Here is a 19,901-nt window from a genome sequence, read left to right as displayed (position 1 = left end):
GCGCATGTGCAGAGGCGTCTCTGCGCATGTGCGAGCGGGACGCACGGCCACATTCCACATGAAATGTGTACACTACGAACAGGGGGTGGAGAGGGGTGTGAAGGGCTGTTTGGGCTCATTACCATATGTTTACACCCCGCGTTTCATGGGCGTTCCCATGCAAACGCTGGGCGTACGTATGGTAATGCGGCCATGACGCACGTGTAGGGGGCGGACATATGACATTGCCGGATGTCAGCTGCCCGCCCAGATCCCTGCTTTTGCACGGAGAAATGCCCGTGTGGTCTGAGGTTGCGGGAGCTGCCTGGCCACTCGGTCCTGCATTTGATGGTCTGCGACCATCGAATGATGGGGGAGGTTCCCTGAGATGGAGGAGGTGTATTCATGAGAAATACACGTGCGGTCCGTTCGGACAGCTTCTTACCGGAGTTGGCGATCCGTATGGAAGGCGGGGTTTAGGACGCACGGTGCTGGCCGCATATTCGGATCCGGCCGCACCATCAGAATAAGGGCCATAGTGCTGTGTGCTGAGTGATCTGTGCTAACCGCTGTATTCTTTATGCACATGCAGATCTATCTAGTTCTTGACTGCATGCGCTAAAGATCTGAGCAAGTGGTGGCGACGCGCAGGACCGTGCATTGCCAACGCTATGTGGCGTACACACTTTGGCGATGTGTGCTTAGTTTCTAAGTGATTAGAGCAGGGGTCCTCAAACTATTTTGCTCCGGGACCCCATCAGACAATAAAAATAATTACAGGACCCCAGCAAGTTACTGCAGAAGGTCATCACATCACATGTGTAGTCAGCAGACAGCTTATACATGGCAGCATTGTGGGGGCACAAAATTGTAAGGAGTCTAAAGTAACAAGGCTGAGAACCGCGGACCTAGACAGATTAAAAAGAAAAGCGCCCCACAAAAGTGTCACATGTGTATGCCCCCTTAGGTGTCAAAACTCCTACATTGTATTATTACCTCCCTATATTAATAAGGCGCCACAAATTCCTGCAGCACTGTACACAAACGTAATGCACATAATAACAAAATGACAGTGGTACCTAACATACATCTGCGTATACACATAATTTTGCCTGAATATAGCCATGGAATGGAGAACATTTTATACAATTCTTACTAACCATTGATACTAGTACAGCTTTTTGAGGGAATTTAATAGTCTGGAAAAATAGTACATCCCCACGGGTGTTTGAGAGGTTATGTTTATTTTAATACAATTGAGAAAATGTTATTTAGAGTGGATACTAATTTTGTATGTTTTTAAATCATCTATTTAGATCTTTTTTTTTTTATCCAGTGAGATATGGCTTGTGTGTGGCAAATGCAACAAGTGTATTACTTGGAGCTATTTTGTTGTGACAAAGGGGGGATATTTATCAAAGCATGGAGTGAGATAAAATTGTGAGACATACAGGACTAGCCAAACCGTTTCTCCCCTACATTTTACAGGCTGTTTGAAAAATGATGGCAGCTGATTGGTAGTTTTATCTCTCACATTTTTTTTTTCTCTCTGCCAGCTTTGATAAATACCCCTCAAATAGTTTAAATGTATGCATAATACAAAAGCCGGACAGTATGTGGTATTCCTCTCTTTGTGTATCCTTAATTGTCTGCCGTTTAATAGCCGGAACATTGGCTACTGCTTAGTTGTTATAAACTATGCTTCTAATGCAGAGATGGACACTAGTCCATTTGCAGAGCCTATTTTGTGTGACTTTTGCACTACATGGATTGAACTAGGCACAATTAGCCATTTCCATAGCCAAGTCTATTCGTGTATGGGAAATGGCTAATTGTGCCTAGTTCAATCCTATCTTCACTTGCACTTAAAGGGGTGTAAGTGGGCTCTAGTGGGGCATGTCAATGGCACTGCTGGCTATGCGGAGCACATATTTATATCCGTTATCCAGTGGATCTTTAGCAGTAAGATTAGGGTTGCTGCACATATGAACTGATAATGATGGCTCAAAACAAAACATGGTTGGGGACAGTTGGGCCACAGAGTTGCTTACAAAGACAGACCTATAGGGGACCACACTTAGGGGCAGATATATTAAGCCTTAGAAAGATAAATGTGAGTGTGAAAAAAAAAATCCAAACATCCAGCCAATCCGCTCCTCTCACGTTATAGGCTGTATCTGAAAAAATGACAGGAGCTGATTGGCTGGACGTTTATCACACTTTATCACCCTTGCATTATCTCTATATAAGGATGAATACATCTGTCCCATAGTTCCATACGCGCAATTCAGGAACAGTTTGAGCCGCATTGCATTCATCTCTAAATGTCTGTATGTTTTCTTCATGCTTTGGCGTACAACCTGTATAAAAGCCTACTTTAGGGTGTGCTAATGGCTAAATTGTGTTTTCTATGCTTGATTTTGTCAGACTCCTAGTAATTCTATATGTTATTCTTCCTTTTTTTTTTTTCTCAGATTATAGTGGACGATGATGATAGTAAAGTGTGGGCACTATATGATGCTGGCCCGCGCAGTGTGCGCTGCCCTATCATATTCCTGCCACCAGTCAGTGGCACGGCAGATATCTTCTTCCATCAAATCCTGGCCCTGACCGCCTGGGGGTACAGAGTCATTGCAGTGAGTATATGGTGTTTGGTGCATACACAGATGTCGGGGAACACACCTACAATTTTTTTTTTTTTTCTAAGAACTTTATTTAACAAAAATCCATGGGTACAATAACCCTCTAACAAATGTCTGTGTCATAGTGTTCAGCCCCTGCTCAGTTCTTTATTGGGCTTATCGCGCCACATTTTTTGCTTCAGGAATGTAATTCCCCTACTGCTTTCTTTAGCTTCAGTATCCTGTATATTGGGATCACCTAGAATTCTGCGATGGATTCCGAAAACTTCTGGATGATTTGCACCTTGACAAGGTGAGGGGTCCAATGCCATGTTTATCTACGTACAGTCATATGTCCATGGGTATTGCAGTGGCCAAATAAATAATTCTCTCTCCTGACTTTATTATAGTTCTATTGATTAATAGTGGATGTGATACCTGAATGTAACTTACCTAGAAATATCACACCCTTAGCTAAGGTTAATAAGACCAAAAATAGCGGGCAACCTACTGGTGAAATAATTTGGGCCAAATGTAACTTAAGCCCAAATGTCTGCTTTAAATCTACCTCCTATGGTTCAGTGCATCGCCGGAATCTTTGGGCCAATATCTCTGTTTACAGCCAGAAAAATAAGCAACTTGCTGCAAGCAGCTGTACTATCGATGTTGGACTGCCCTTTTGGTTTGATCCAATATCAGTCATATTTTTCCCCACTTTCCTAGCAGTATTGACCCTGGAAATTACCAGATACTTTTATGTATGTCATTTACACACATGACTCCACTATGCTGTAAATAACATTACTCCTCTAATAGTTGTGGACGACTTAAGGGGCCTACACATGGGGCGATTTGAGGGCAACTTACAAGATCGCTTAGAAAATGCCCCTACATCGCTCCGTGTGTAGGGGCCAATGCGATGTGCGGCGTTATCGGCCAGCGATTAATATCCAGCATGCTGTATAAATCTATAATCACTGGTGTCAGGGCCAGTATTCTCACCGGAGAACACTGGCCCTGACAGATCGCTCAGCACACACGGCGCTGTGTGCTGAACACTCATCAGCACATCTCCCCATGTGTAGGCCCTATTAGAGCATTCTCCTCTAAACTCCAGGATCAATGGTTTGCTAGTATTTGAACCAATATAATCTGTAATCTCAACCTTTCTTCCTATGCATGTAGGTCCACTTGTTTGGAGCATCGCTAGGTGGCTTTCTGGCCCAGAAGTTTGCAGAGTACACACACAAATCACCCAGGGTCCAGTCCCTGATCCTATGCAATGCCTTCAGCGACACCTCCATCTTTAACCAGACCTGGACAGCAAACAGGTAAGGGTGCACCGTTTGTCCCAGTGTCAGTGGTTCACTGCCAGAATTCTGTCCGAAATAGTTCAGAAACAAAACTTCTACTGAGCCTGTAAAATGATGTGAGCTCACTCACATCTCCAAAAGAAACCTAAATATACCTTATAACAGTCGGCTTTCTTTTTGCTACAGAGCTTAGCTTGTTACTTTTTTTTTTGCAGCATGATTTAAAATAATTGTTGTTTTATATAGCCTTTTTCTCCCAATAGGAGTCCAGGCGCTGACCATTTGCCTTTACATAACAAAATACAAATAAGCTTAAGGGATATTAGTGAAATGCAATCGGAACACTTGCTCATGTTATTAACCTGAGGCTCGTATGCAGGATGCCAGCAGCACCACACACATAAAGTCAGTCTAGCAATGTTGGTTTTCTTATTGATGCATGAAATGTTCATCTCGGAGGCCCCACTTACAGTAGGTGACTAATGCAGGGAGGTATTGCACAGTCATTATCTGAAGCACAGCAGGTAAACATGTGCACAGGTCTCAGTGTTGCTACACACCGTGTAATATTCTAGAGCTGTTCCTTCCTTTAGTTGTGCGTCACTATCCAGTGTGGTTCATCTGGGGTTCGTGTTCCTGCACCGGGCATGGGATCACTGTACCTGTTCTAAGTTCTTCCTCTTTTCCAGCTTTTGGCTCATGCCTGCTTTCATGCTGAAGAAGATCGTTTTGGGGAACTTCTCGTCTGGCCCAGTGGATCCGGTCATGGCAGATGCCATTGATTTCATGGTTGACCGGGTATGAGGATTTACTGGAATGGATATTTATTTTTGTCCAGAAAGCTGATGAAACTATAGGGCTTTCTAAAGAAATTTCTTTATTGGCCTATAGAGAATTGTGTTCACCTATTTTATCATTTTGTAACCAATTCAGTTGGTTCAGTGGTGAACTTCTTTCTATTGCTGCCATATCATAGGCAGTGGTGTTCTCATTGTCCCTCCTCTGACTTTCCTATAAATGGACAGTTTGCAGAAGGGGGACAGTAACTCCAGTGTCATAGGGGATTGCAGCACAGGATCGTTGCATGCATCTGGGGGACCCACTGATCAGAGTGGAACTCCACCTATATCTTCCCACTACTACTGGAAACTATTTAATGGCAGAGGAATTATTTTAGTGAAGGTTTTATTGTTAGAACACATTAGTTATTTTTCTTTCTGGGTGATGCACTACAGGCTCACAATCTAATGCCTATAAATTATTATTATTATTATTATTATTATTATTATTATTATTATTATCCTTTATTTATAAAGTGCCAAAGGGATCTGCAGCGCTCAGTAAAGAATATGTAACCAAAAAAGCAAAACAAGGAAACTGTGACTTCCAGTTCAATATAGTATAGGACAAGTACAGGGTATATAGCCATAGCTGCATCAGCAGAACAGAACGGAAACCTGAGGAGTGAGATGCTGTAGAAGGAAGGGCACATGAGGGAAGAGGGCCCTGCTCGTATGAGCTTACATACTAAAGATGACTCTGACTTTCCTTTCCTTGTAGCTGGAAAGTCTGAATCAAAGTGATCTTGCATCTCGTCTCACGCTGAATTGCCAGAATTCCTATGTGGAACCCCATAAAATCAAGGACATCGCTGTCACCATTATGGATGTGAGTACACACTCTCTCTGTATTTGGCATACTCCATACCTTGTATTATTTTTCCTCTTCCCTTTTACTGCCACCTACTGTAGCTTCACACCCTCACTGTCTGTGTTTACATCATTGTATCTGCAACATTAATTAACCATGGTAGCTCTTATTGGTCTATTACAGAGGTTTTTAAACTCTGTCCCCTGGACCCCACACAGTTCATGTTTTCCAGGTCACCCGACAGGTGCACTCATTATTCAATGACACATTTTAAAAGATCCTCAGGTGGAGCTAATTATGTCACTTGTGATTCAGGGGCAGAATTATGCCCATTTTACACCAAAAACCCTGGTCAGACCCTGGTCTTTGAACACGGCTGTTTCCAGGGTCAGACCCTGATTCCTAACCCATTTACACAGCAATTCGACCTGGGTCGGACCAGGGTTTGCACCATTTACACTGGACCTGGGTCAGCCCTGCCTTGTCATTACAATTGGCCTGCAGCAGCAGCACCACATAACCTTCCCTGCACATCATCACCCGCCCTCCCTGCAGCATCACATCACCCCCCCCCCCTGCACATCATCACCCCCTAGCAGCAGCAGCAGCACCCCCACCTGCACATTATCACCCCCCGCACATCACCACCCCCATGAAGCAGCCTCACCCCCCCTGCCAATTATCACCGCCCCTGCAGCGTCAAATCACCCCCCCCCCCCCCTGCAAATCATCACCCCCCTGAAGCATTACATCATTACCCCAACCCAGTGCGGGGTACAGCCTCCAGGCAGCGGGGTCCGGCAATGCAGGGCAGGGGGGGCGAGCTGTCAGGCTGCTGAGGGGGGAGACGGATGGGATGCTCGCTGCTGCTGTAACAACTCCCCCCTGCAGCCGCGGGGTCAGGAGTGGAGGCAGCGGGAATAAGCAGTGCATGTGGGCAGGGGACATCATCACCTGTAGCACCACATCATCAGCCCCCCAGCGCAGGGTCCAGCCTCCAGGCAGCGGGGTCCGGCAGTGCAGGCGGTCCATCCAGCGTATAGGAAGTCGTCAGCGGGGTCCCTCCAGTGTATGGGAAGTAACCCGCGAGCGTCCCTGCGGCGGCTGGGAACTGCCGCTACTAGTTCCCAGCCGCAGGGACGCTCGCGGGTTACTTCCCATACACTGGAGGGACACCGCCGGCGACTTCCTATACGCTGGATGGACCGCCTGCACTGCCGGACCCCGCTGCCTGGAGGCTGGACCCCGCGCTGGGGGGCTGATGATGTGGTGCTACAGGTGATGATGTCCCCTGCCCACATGCACTGCTTATTCCCGCTGCCTCCACTCCCGACCCCGTGGCTGCAGGGGGGAGTTGTTAAAGCAGCAGCGAGCATCCCATCCGTCTCCCCCCTCAGCAGCCTGACAGCTCGCCTGCCCCCCTCTCCCCCCGCAGCAGCTGGGGACAGCTTCCCCAGCACTGCATGCCATGCACGGACCCGCTGCGGGTGCCTCAACCCGCAGCGGGACCATTTACACCGGCCACTACACGGGTCCTAACCGTGTTCTACCCTGGTCAGGACCTGGGTAGAGGACCCGTGTAAATGGACACGGCTTGACCCCATTTACACCGCCAAAGATCCGGGTCTGACCTGCCGCTGACCCGGATTTTTCGGCGGTGTAAAAGGGGTATTATTAAGCTTGGAGAAGAGATAAACTGGAGATAAAGCGGAGAAAAGGTAAAAGGAGATAAAGCACCAGCCAATCAACTCCCAACTGTCTTTTTCAAACACAGCTGATTGGCTGTGCTTTATCTCCTTTTACCTTTTCTCCGCTTTATCTCCAGTTTATCTCTTCTCCAAGCTTAATAAATCTGCCCCTCAGTGAGGAGACCTGCAAAACATGCACTGTGTGGGGTCCCGGGGACTGAGTTTGAAAACCTGTGGTCTGTTAAGTGCTTATGTCGGAAACAGTTTTTGCTGAGTTTTTATTTCTTGCATCAGTTTTAAACTCTTAAGACCTTTTGTTTCCCTGATCCACTCCTGTTGGGTGGGTGTTGATGTGCTGGAGCCACAGCAGTGCAAAACTTACTTGAGAGACACTGCATTCACAGAGATGTAGCTGTCTCTTTCTGGCCAAGGCAATAGACATCGCAGTAGGAACAGGCAGTTTGTTCAGCTTTCAGATGGTTTTATGATTCATATTGGCTTTTTTTTTTAGCCTTGTCTTGTGATTCTTGTTTAATATATCAGATTTTAAAACCATTTACAACAGATTATATTTTTATGCGAACACTACACTTGTATCTTCTTGTACAGCCGTCTCTAACTGTTCGCTGTTTATACTTCAGGCTCAGAACTTCCGGTTTCTGCACCTCCGATCTCAACAATCGAGTTATTCCAGTATGTGTTGATAAGGATAATTATCCATTGCAGTAATGTTTCTGCTTTGTACAGGTTTTCGATCAGAGCGCTCTATCAACAGATGCCAAGGAGGAAATGTACAAGCTGTACCCTAATGCCAGGAGAGCCCACTTGAAAACTGGCGGGAACTTCCCTTACCTGTGCAGGAGCGCTGAAGTCAATCTCTACGTGCAAGTAAGTTCTGCTTTCCTGTGACAGGAAGAACAAATAAAGCCAATAGCCTTCAAAATGTGAAGCCTGGAATTTCTAGACACCAGCCACAATTGGTTCCATTGTTACTATATCGGCTAGTGTAAACTAATCCACATAGCTTTCTAAAACTTGCCCTGTTGCAGAGAAATAAGCTGCTCAGCCAGTGTTGCCAGGGTTTTAGAAAAATGTTATTTTCATTATTAACCATGATCCAACTGTCAGTGAACAGTTGCATCAAATTTGAATTTGGTTCCTTGCGCCACCATGTGTCCAAGTGTGAGTGCAGTGCAAAAGAACCAGAGTTTTGTCACAGGAAAAAACTGCAGTGAGGGGGAGCCATGCTTATTGTGATCAAATAGCAGCTGAGATGGATTATTTTCAGATTTCGGAATGAATGGTGTTAATGATAGAGATACAAGCTATATATTGCCTTAATAATCAGTATCCTGGTGTGTGTGTGTGTGTGTGTGTGTGTGTGTGTGTGTGTGTGTGTTATGGTTGCTTACAAATCCTATTGTGGGACTTTAATATAGGAGCAGCAAAATGGAATACCCAAGGAGATCGGATGATTATTAATTTGTAAAAGCATTGGTGCATAATGTTAAGGCCCATACACACTAGAAGATTTTAATTTCAAAAGACTTTGCCAAAATCTCTGAAAGATATATCTTTTACCAAAATAGTGCGTACACACTGAGCTAGTTTCCCCAAAGAGCAAGAGATTTTCAGGAGGCGAAAGTCTTTGCTGATCATCTTTCATATAAAAGGTGATTTACATAATGGGCGGGTTTGAATTACAAGGATGGGAGCAGCGGCCATTTTATTCAGTGCATTCCTGTTAGTGGTGCATGATTTAGAACTGATTGCTGGGCTGCATATATTCGGAGCCCAGCGTTCAGGTAAACTACACCTGCTCCACCCTGACCGGGCAAAATGCCACCCATGTGCATGGCAAAATTTAATTTGCAGCTGTGCACGTAGGGAGAAATCCATTCAAAATATACATTGGGGGTGCAGTGGCGGCGGTAAAATCATTGCTGGCCTGCAAAAAATGTAAGGCACGGCTTTGTGGGACAGGGGACTATGCACTCCATAATGCCCATTACACATATACCACATACCGTAATGCCCATTACACATTATGACACACACCATAATGCCCATTACATATAATGCCACATAAGTGTCGTTTACCTACATGCTCATTGCTAGGGTTTTCAGGCACGGTGCCAGGGGTAACATGCTATGTGCACTGCATCCTTACGCTCACCTTGCCCCGCTGTCTGTCCCTGCCTGCATCAGTAAAGGAGACCGCTGGGCAGAGCGGTGGGGAAATCCGACTGTCTCAGAGCAGGTCCATCTGTCCGCGACTCGCAGCCAATCAGGCGACGGTGGCTCGCGAGTTGCAAGCAGGCGTGTCACTCCAAATAGCCGCACAGCGGATGGTTGGACCTGCTCTGAGACAGCCGGGTTTACCACCACTCTGCCGGCTGTCTCCTTTAACGATGCAGGCAGGGACAGACAGTGGGGCAAAGTGAGCGGATGTTCCGCCTCCAAAATGGACTGACAGAACGCAGTTCTGCCTAGTTCTGGCTCAATTTAACTCATAGTGGGCAGTAATGCCAGTAATATATACATTGCTGGCATGTGCCAGCAATCTATATATTACTGGCTTACAATTGTCATTTGTGCCCAGTGGTGCCAGTAATATAGATTGCTGGCATGTGCCTGCAATCTATATATTACTGGCTAGCAATTGTCATTGGAGCCCAGTGGTGCCAGTAATATATAGATTGCTGGCATGTGCCAGCAATCTATATATTACTGGCTTACAGTTGTCATTGGTGCCCAGTGGTGCCAGTAATATATAGATTGCTGGCATGTGCCAGCAATCTATATATTACTGGCTTACAGTTGTCATTGGTGCCCAGTGGTGCCAGTAATATATAGATTGCTGGCATGTGCCAGCAATCTATATATTACTGGCTTATAAATGTCATTGGTGCCCAGTGGTGCCTAACATATACATTGCTGGCACATGCCAGCAATGTATATATTATTGGCTTAAAAGAGAAAACATTGGTGGCCAGTGCTGCTCCGTGTGGAGCAGGATGCAGGGGGATGGGGTTTGCATCAGCTGCATGCACCTGTGGGCGGCCGGGACCGGGCGGCAGAGCATAGACAGACCCGTGTGGACATAGCACGGGTGAACAGTGGAGTGGAGCGGGGCGGACCAGCGCGGCAGCAGGCAGGGTGAGACAGGCGGGGGAGCAGGGCTCTTCACCAGCCAGCCGCCGCAGCAGCCAGCCGGACGAGTGAGCGGGGCAGCGAGGACAAGTCCAGGAGGGTGAGTATGACAGGCGAGGGGGCGGGGGGAGGGCGGCGGGGCGTACCGCCGGGCTGAAAGTGGTTAATCACTTTCAGCCCTGCAGCGTACACACACAGCGATGATGGATGGAAAACCATCCATCATCGCTGGATCTGCTGGTAAAACCAGCAGATGAAAGACCTTCCTAGCGGTGATGCGGGAGCGCGCATCATCGCTAGTCGGGGGTCGCTGTCCCATACACACTAATCGATTTTCAGCTGAAAATCGGTCAAAACGCCTGTTTTGACCGATTTTTAGGTGAAAATCGTCAAGTGTGTATGGGCCTTAAGTCAAACAGGCGCTATCTCTTTCAAGACCAAACTGCATTGGGAAAATGGTCCATTAACTGAGCGGTGTGGGGAGTACCAATAGGAAGCGTGTGGTGATGCACAAACCTTCTATTTGGCCAATATGCTAAGATAGAATGTGGAACAGAATAATCGCCTGGCCTGCAAATTTGCAACTGTGCAATCAGATCTTATTTAGGCCCATGGACCTTTTTAAAGTGCAGTCAGAACTGGGCGTTTTATTTTGTGTGGCTTCCAATTATGTTGTTATGATAATATTGTTCTTACATTATATATTGTGATTTATGTATTATGCAATTCTGCGCATTAATAAAAGCCATTAAAATCCTTTTCTTATAATCACAGATAAAAAGCAGTTAATGCATAGTTTCCTTAAGAGGATACTGTATTGCCATACAGTAATTATTTTTAATTTGTATTTTTATGGCTTGCTACAGACTTTACAGATACTTGAATTTACTTCTAATAGGTAACTAATAATAAACCAATCGAATTGCAGTGTGGTACATACTTGGTTCTGTTCTTGGAGCAAATTTTGGGCTGAAAGGAAGATTGGGATGCAAGTTCTAAATCAGGACATTGGTCCTTATTCTGGTTCACGCGCAAAGGCAAATTCCTTCTCAAATAGACAAAACCATGTGCACTGCAGGGGGGCAGAAGTAACATGTGCAGAGAGAATTAGATTTGGGTGAGTTATTTTGTTTCTGTGCAGGGTAAATACTGACTGCTTTATTTTTGCACTGCAATATAGATTTCACTTTGAAGTAAAACCCCACCCAAATCTAATTCTCTCTGCACAAGTTACATCTGCCCCATTTGCAGTACACGTGGTGTTGTCCATTTGAGAAGGAATTTGCCTTTGCGAGTGAACCAGAATAAGGGCCATTGTTTTCTCTCAAGACCTTATTCAGATCCGTTCAGTCCCCCGTTCATTCGATGTTTTGCGTCTGCACATGCGCGTTTCTGCACATGTGCCGACTCAGGGTGTGCGTGCACCCACGGCGGGCGGAGGGGAGCGCTGGGCAGCCCCATTAGCATATGGGAAGGCCCAGTGTTTCATGGGCATTCCCATGAGAATGCTGGGCGTTCTCAGGCTAACCGAGCCATGACGGACATGCAGGGGCGGGCAGCTGACATCACCGGATGTCAGCTACCCGCCCTGTTCTTTTTAAGAATGGATGAGTCTCAGCATTCCTATTTGTTCTATCCTTTTATGGTATATATTTGGGATTGTATGAATGGTAATTCGGATTGGACAAGTTTTTATGTTTTTTGTTTTCAGATTCACCTGCGTCAGTTCCATGGTACCAGGCACGCCGCCATCGATCCTGCTATGGTTAGTGCAGAAGAACTTGAGGTACAGAAAGGCAGCCTTCTGCCTAGTCCAGAGCCTCCAGAGACTGAAACCTCACCCTGAACATCAGAAGTGGCCTGTGCACTCTCATGGCTGCTAGTGTTGTGCTAATGTGTATCTCAAGGAGAGATTTTTATGGGGAACTTTCCTATAGAAAAAAAATAACACCTACACCACTTTGCAATCTTTAGGACTTTACTTTGCTGGGCATATTCTCTATCGCTGCTAATCAATCTGACTGCCAAACTACAATGGTGAATCATAAGTAGGTGTCTATGAAGAGATCTCTCACATGGAAGCACTTCCTGTTGCTAGCTTGTCATGAGTTCTGGAATCGGCTCAGGCTCTCTCCCCTTCTGTATATGGCCTAGGTATGGGAACACAACTCGGCATAGATTCCCGCATTCTGCTCATGATGAATGATCAGGGATGGATCCTCTAAGCATGAACACATGTAACCAGTATCTCGCCTACATTAGTGGCTCATGTTTTCAAAGGAGTGCGGCAGACGGTTTTTGCAAAGTATTTATTTTTCTCTTGAGTATGAAGTTATTCTTGCTGGAACCTTTTAACCAGTTAAGATGTCGCGTCTGGTCTAAGGTGTGCTCATCATGTATTTTGTAGGTGTTCCATGTTCACTTTGTGGTGGTGCTGAAACATCATTACCGATATAAATGCAAACACGCTTTTGGACAAGCCCATCATATCCTAACCTTCCCCCCATGCCAGGATGAGCACTCTCTTTCTTGAGGCAGAGACTGGCAATAAAATAATTGTGAGCTGGTCATAGGTGAGTAAGGGGCTAGTTTGCCCCTTACACACACACACACCATTTTTTTCTTTGCTATATGTATTGGGGGGAAAGTTTAGATCAGAAAGGGGTGGCTATCCACTGATGATTATATTGGGTGTTTTAGCCACATGGAGGCCATATCATAGCACGAGCCGAAGGTTGTTATCAGGATTAATCTCTAGAAGTGAATGTTGTATTATACCATACAAGAAAGCACTGATAATGTGTAACATGCAATGTCCTATATATTAGGAATAATCCTTTAGGACATGTACAGAAACACCATACAGGTCCAGTGCCTTATTTCCTCCCGTATCCTGAGTGCAGTTGTACAAAGTGTATATTATGAAGTTGTTCTGTTATATGTGATTTTGTAATATGTGGCGATTGTCCCCTTTCCATCACTTTCTTTCTATTTCAAAGTGCCAAGTAATCCACAATGCTGAACTCCCAGCAGAGCTGTCCTTTCCACATCATCTTTTACTCTTATTTTGGAAACTATTCAAAGTAGGATTCTGTGTAAAACTTTTGATAGTCTGATTTATTTGATAGTTTTGAATAAAACTGTGTAATGAAACTTTTGTGTGGCTGTGTAGTCCCTTAATGTTTCGCACTCACCTAGAAACACTCGGACGTGCTTAGCATTTCCCATCAGAATATGGTAGAGGCTAGTTCCCCTTCGCTGTAAGGTCCTGGGGAGGAGAGGGGGTGGGTAGAGTAGCAAGGTCGGAACAAGGGACCCAAACGGACCCTTGCAGGTTTGCTTCACTCGCCATACTTCAGGCTTGTTCCTTCACTATCCACGCCACCACTGGTTGCCTTTAGTAACCTGAAGCATGGCGAGCGTTTGTTTGAGTCCCTTGCTCCATCTCTACCCACCCCCTCTCCTCCCCAGGTCCTTACGGTGAAGGGGAAATAGTCACAACTATAAGAATATGCTAAGGTTTGCACCACCACAAACACCACCTTCTAGTAGTGAACTGACAGGTCAGATTACTGATGCGGGTGTGATGTAATCCTTATGGATTTTTATGGACTCCCCATTGAGTTTTATAGGCGATGGCCATTTTTCTATATAATGAAAAATATTCCCGAACTTGTATCAACCATTGTCATGGCTATCTTTTACCATCGATGTGGTCTTTGTTTCATGGCGGTGAAGCATGAATGGTTTAACAGCCTGTTTTTTAGCCTGACAAAGTCTGACAGCCATTAAGGGACATTCTTTCAATAGACTTAAGATGGCCATACATCTACAGATTTATTGTCGGATCTGGGTGGTTGCAACAAAAACCTGGTAATATCTGAATGACAGTTTGTCAGTTTTCCAGCATTTTGAAACTAATGGGTCAACGGTCGTTTGCTATCATCCATGACCAGGTTTTTGTTCCAACCAGCCAGATCTGACAATAAATCTGTATATGTATGGCCAGCTTAAGATGATATGAAGTCATAGGATCCTTCTTCCGACTCTTATAGCATGCATTACTACATGGGAGGTGTGACCATGCTCCTGCAAACACCACCTTATGTGTCACTATGGGGCATAACAAATTCCCCTCTGGTGGGTATGGATCATTAGGTCTCCAGCAGTTAGGCTGACATGCATTGGGTCGACATGCAAAAAAGGTCAACACAAGCATTAGGTCGACATAGGAAAGGTTGACATTGGGTTTTTCGGTTTTTTTGACCCAAATGTCAACAGTCGACATAGCACTGGGTCCCTTCGCATGGCTCTCCATGCTTTGGGCGCGGTGCCTCGCTACGCTCGCCATGCTTCGGGCACACTATCAGGTTTGCTTTTATTCACTTGTTTTTTCAACTATTCCAGCTGGTAAATGACACACGTGTTATTGTCATGTACTTTGTTCACTTTAAAAAAATCAAAATTGACACTCAAAAAATAACTGTTTTACAGGGTACAATTTATTTAACAGAATAGAATTTACACAGACCATCCTCTCCGTCTATACTTGTCGGCAGCATAGTCTGTCCATGTCCAGCCTTTATCAAATGCGCCCGTTCTCATGCTGCCAGTCATTTATTTTTGTCCCACCTTGTGTCTTGCCCATAGTGTAAAGTCTCTAGATGCGACATTAACATAATGTAAATTGTTTAATAAACTTTACCCGGGTCACTGGTGCCAGATGTGCAGGCTTCTCACTGCTTGTGCTTTTTGTGTGCAGATATTAAGGGGAAGCCAGTTGCATACAAGAATAACAATATTGCCTACCATTGTGCAGTTATCTCTTTTTAAATAGTCTGGATGGTTTTGCAATTTTACAGTGTTTAAGGAAACGTGTAGGATCGGCACTGCGACTAGTTGCAGATGTTGGTTTAACGCTGTCACAGCGGAAGCAGCTATTTTATGAGTTGAACCGATATTCCATTTATCACAACAATATCAATGCCTTATCCTTAACAGCATGTACACTCCTGGTCTGTTGTAGTCCCTCCTCTCTCTGCGCATACTAGTGTGCATATATACTGTACAAACGCGCACATCTTAATAGACATTTCATGGAATGTTTTTTACCCCAGGTTTTTGTCTAGAATAAATTTTTTTTTTTTTTTTAAACAAGTTTATAAATAAAAGTGCACGTTATTCTGGAGCTTTAAATCTGCCACATATTCCACGTGGCTCTGCTGATGAAGTATTTGCATAGTATCAGCTCAGAGTCAGGAGGCTCTGCTAAAGCACCATGTGATACAGTAACATCTGGCACCTAAGGCTGAATGTTGGTCAAGGCAGTTATAACCCCTGCTCTTCTGCAGTAACAAAGACTAGCATTACACTACACTACACTACACGTGTTTCACTTTACAAAATAAAGGCGTTTTGGGAGTCTATAGCTCAACCAGGAGCAGGAAGTCATAGCTTCAGAAACGGTTGTTAATCACAATGTTGGAGGTACATGGCTTGTTAAGAAACATGTTGTACTTTAACTGTAGAGCTTCTAAGTAATTTAATTAGACAATTCATGATATTGGTGCATGATTGTATTGTTTGCTAAAATGTACTGTAACAACCAATAATTGAGCAAATACTTGGAAGAAATAGTGAACCTAAAAATGTAAAACCTGAAAAGCTGCTGCCTTCTAGTGGAAACTAAGGGTCAATCTGATTCACTCGGTAAGCTGCAAAGCTCGGAGCTTACCGAGTCCCTGTGATGCCCCCTGCCGCCGTATCTCCTGGCAACCATGCGAGGGGATATGTTAGAAAGACACATCCCCTAGCATGTGCCGCAGCAGGAGCTATCGTTTGATTGGTTGCTGACCATCAAATGATTTCTCCTGCCTTCGCAAATATAAGTCAGTTGAGAATGACTTATCTTTGCGCCCGCCGGGATAAAGACAGGCAGCCGCCTGCCTGCCCGTGTACCCATGGGAACGCCCAGTGTTTTCATGAGGATGCCCATGAAATGCTGGACGTTCCCAAGGCTCAGCGCCGCCACCGCCGGCCCCATATCTCCCCCTGCTGCAAACTGCTCGGAGAGTCTGGGATTCTGTTCACTACGAGTGAACCAGAATTGTCCCCTAAATACATAGTAGAGTCATAATTTATCTACTGGTGATTAATCTAGCGGTTCCCAAACCTTTTTTTTAATCACTGCACTAAAGAAAATCAGAGTTCTTTGCAAGGCAATCCTACGCCAAATGTTTCTTTTTGTGAAATTCGGAAAAACACATAAATTAAGTAAATTGTGTTTTTATAGGTCATCCTTGGTATTGACCATAAATAATTTTAATTGGTTGTGGGACACGAACCAAGGACACCCTTGCAAGTACTCCGGGGCAGAGCGACAGGGGCCCCAGTTTGAGAACCACTGAATGAATCTATTGTAACTGAAACAAGCCTCTCCTAGTCCTCTCCCTTTCTTATCCACAACAACAGATTTGAGAAGCAGCCACTACTTTAGTTGGGTTATGTCTATAAAGATGTTTTTCTTGGGTGCATTTGAATGTGAGAAACCATGGAAAATCAAGCCACATTTTTCTTGAAGCTTCCATTAATATGTAATAGTGCAACATAGTTATCCCAAATCCTCTCTAAACATAGGTTCTCCTCCTTAGATTATAATTTTCTTTTCATTCTAGAATAACTTTTTAGTTCAGGCTTAGGGAGTAGTTGTATCAAGCCTTGGTGAGAGATAAAGTGGAGACGTGTCCCAATACAACCAATCCGCTCCTAGTTTTTCAAATGCAGCCTGTGACATGGCAGTTATGAGCAGATTAAATGGTACTTTATCTCTGTCCACTTCGGGGTAGATCATATTTGGTGCGGATGATTTGCACTCGCAAATGATCACGGCACCGGGCACGCTTTTTCGGCGGACTGATTTAGCTTAGAAGTGCTCACACCTCCATAGGGGTGCTAGCAATTTTAAGTGAATTCGGCACTGCGAAGGGTGTGAGATTGTCTTAATTTGGGTGCCGTTTTCAGTGTTTAAACGGCAACTCGCACCCTTCGGCACTAATAGGATCGGCCTCTTTATATAACTCTTTATCTCTCCAAGGCTCGCTACATCTCCCTCTTTGCCTAGAAACACGTACTGTGAGAAATGCTTGCGCTCACTTGAAATACAATAGAACCATACAGGGTGCAGCATGTTACTTAAGCTAAGTACCTTCAACATAGAGGGGCCTTGCCCTCTTTATGGGGGTTTTGGATACGATCCTGTGAAATGCTTTGTATATACATAACATTTTTCTTTCTTTTGTTTAACAAAAGGATAAAAAGAGATTTACAAACCCTAAAATATTTTATAAATGTACATAAATAGCGTTGGCTTGGGAAGGCGCAATTGTTCCCAATGCTTTTCGCTTTCTAGATTTAAGCACCTGGAAATATTTAGCATGAGAAATCACAATCATCTTTTGGTCTCGTTCACAAAAATGTAAAAACTTCAACCCCCCGTGCATACAAAATGCAATTAGAAAACACAGCTTGTTAAACCCCCCCCAAATGCATCAGTAGTGTACATTAGAATCCACAAATGATGTATAGTTATAGTAATAAATTACCTGTAATATTTAGCCAACATCTAAATTGGGTGCAAACAGCATGTGTATGTATGACATCACCAAAGTACTTATATTGAGGTTTGTTTGCAAATGGCACAGCAGGGATTGTATTTGGATATAGAAGCAGCCCTTGATGTAATAGTGCTGTATATTGAACATGAGTCTCTGAGACGTGTAACGCAGGTAGTGGTGTCATCTCCAAGATCTGGCCATGGTGCTGCTTACATGGCTGCACACTTCTTCGGGGAAGAATCATCTGCATTTGCCTTTTTCCTGATGCTTTCTGTAGAAGAAGGTATGTAATGAAAGTAGATTTAACTCTGCAATGCTGTATCTATATAGGAAGCTTTAATAAAGGTTTTGGGGAGAATTGATCAAGTCTCCCAAAGAGTGTAGAAGATGCCCAGAGCAGCTTCTAGCTTGCATTAATAAAGAACGCACTATGAAGATGAGACAACCTATCCACATCCCCACCCTTTAGAAGGTTTGATACATCTTCCATTCTTTTTTAACGTATGTTGTTGTGCATTACTGCAACATTATAGTTTCTCATCTTCTCCTCCTGTTTGCATACAACAGGGCAGCTATGATTGGGGGGGGGGTAATCTTTTGGCACTAGGAGTGAGTAGCGGGGTGTATATGCTGACAAAACAATTATTTATTGGTTGGGAGGACTGTATAAAAAAGTGGGGACCCACTGACACTGGGGGTGAAGGTGGGGTTAGTAACACTGGGGATCTTTTGCAGCTATTTCTAAAGATGGGTGCAAAATAATTTTACAATGAGAGCCTATAGACATGGGAGGAGAATAAAACACCTCCATGCTATATATTTTTTAAATATTTTTATCATTATTTAAAATACTTTTTCAAGTTTTACAAACTTTTTTTTTTACAAAACAAACATTTATTTAGTAAATCATTTTTGGGCACAAAAAAAAAAAAAGAAGTCCGTTAAATGGTTAACACCTGTCTTTGTTATGTGCCTCCCCCTGCTGGCTAATAGCACCCTCTGTCTTATATTTGTCCCTGATATTGCTCATCCTGTCTCCACCCTCCTGTCCTGTTTTTGCTTTGTACCCTGTCTTATACTGTATTTGTAGCCATCATCCCCTGTTAAACATTGCCTGTCTTCTTTCGCACACATCACACCAGTTAGTTCTCTTGTCCCCTTGTCAGAACACCCTGCTCTCCTTCGCTCTGTCTGTCATTTCCATGCAGTGTTCACACGTTTGCTTTTCCATCACAGCACAAATGTGTACTGCCCAGAGCAAACTAGCTCATTTCAGAGTGTGTGTGTGTGTGTGTGTGAGCTGTGCTGCTGAAGCCAGCAGCAGTTGGTGTTTTCCCTGCTAAGATACCGGATGTTTGGTGTCCTGTGCTGTGAAAGAGGCTGACGCCTGAGTTTACCTATCACCCAGCAACACCCAATACAACATATTCATAAGCAGCACTGACCTGCCAGATCTCTCCTCCCAATGCCAACCAGCCCCTCATACAATCCTTTTACTGGGTTATCGCCAGCCATCACCACTCCATGCAGCCAGATGAGCAGCATTCTGTGCCCGTGGTCTCGGTAGCTTTTGTTCCCTTGTGTAAAAAAGAAAAACACCACAGTATACAGTAAGTTGCTGTGAAGAAGCAAAGGATCCAGTGTCATATTAATGTCTAGAGATGGTGTATGGCTTCTGGATAGCATTAGAGAACATGGATACATTAATACATGATTTAAGCACTAGACCTATGGGCCCAAAATGTTAGAGCTTCTGATCTGCTGGTGCCAGTGTTATACTGGCAATACAGCCACTACCTTTACAGTAGCAACTAGTTTAGATAAAAAAAAAAAACATGGTTTTGCTTTTAAACTAATTGCATTCACAAATGTAGCAGCCATATT

General features: G+C 44.4%; 2 protein-coding genes across 9 annotated transcripts in view; one reads left to right on the top strand and one right to left on the bottom strand.

Annotated features, from left to right (window-relative positions):
* SPG21 (SPG21 abhydrolase domain containing, maspardin) overlaps positions 1-13,561 on the top strand; it is a 38,545-nt gene extending 24,984 nt beyond the window's left edge. For all 3 annotated transcript variants that reach the window (XM_083184301.1, XM_083184300.1, XM_083184302.1), the window contains exons 3-9: positions 2,454-2,615; positions 2,833-2,913; positions 3,786-3,931; positions 4,603-4,711; positions 5,474-5,581; positions 7,999-8,139; positions 12,116-13,561. In XM_083184301.1, coding sequence (XP_083040427.1) covers positions 2,454-2,615; positions 2,833-2,913; positions 3,786-3,931; positions 4,603-4,711; positions 5,474-5,581; positions 7,999-8,139; positions 12,116-12,250 — 882 coding nt within the window. In that variant the 3' untranslated portion in view covers positions 12,251-13,561. The remainder of the gene's footprint in view (positions 1-2,453; positions 2,616-2,832; positions 2,914-3,785; positions 3,932-4,602; positions 4,712-5,473; positions 5,582-7,998; positions 8,140-12,115) is intronic.
* Positions 13,562-14,884: 1,323 nt separating this feature from the next.
* Positions 14,885-19,901, bottom strand: part of ANKDD1A (ankyrin repeat and death domain containing 1A) — a 37,533-nt gene continuing 32,516 nt past the window's right edge. For all 6 annotated transcript variants that reach the window (XM_083184293.1, XM_083184294.1, XM_083184292.1 and 3 more), the window contains 2 exons: positions 19,463-19,594; positions 14,885-18,288 (listed from right to left, as the gene is read on the bottom strand). In XM_083184293.1, coding sequence (XP_083040419.1) covers positions 18,227-18,288; positions 19,463-19,594 — 194 coding nt within the window. In that variant the 3' untranslated portion in view covers positions 14,885-18,226. The remainder of the gene's footprint in view (positions 18,289-19,462; positions 19,595-19,901) is intronic.

The sequence above is a fragment of the Crinia signifera genome, chromosome 4 (assembly GCF_055691185.1).
Source record: "Crinia signifera chromosome 4, ASM5569118v1, whole genome shotgun sequence".
NCBI classification, from domain to species: Eukaryota; Metazoa; Chordata; class Amphibia; order Anura; family Myobatrachidae; genus Crinia; species Crinia signifera.
Note: the sequence above shows the minus strand (reverse complement) of the source record. Positions and strands in the feature narration are given on the sequence as shown.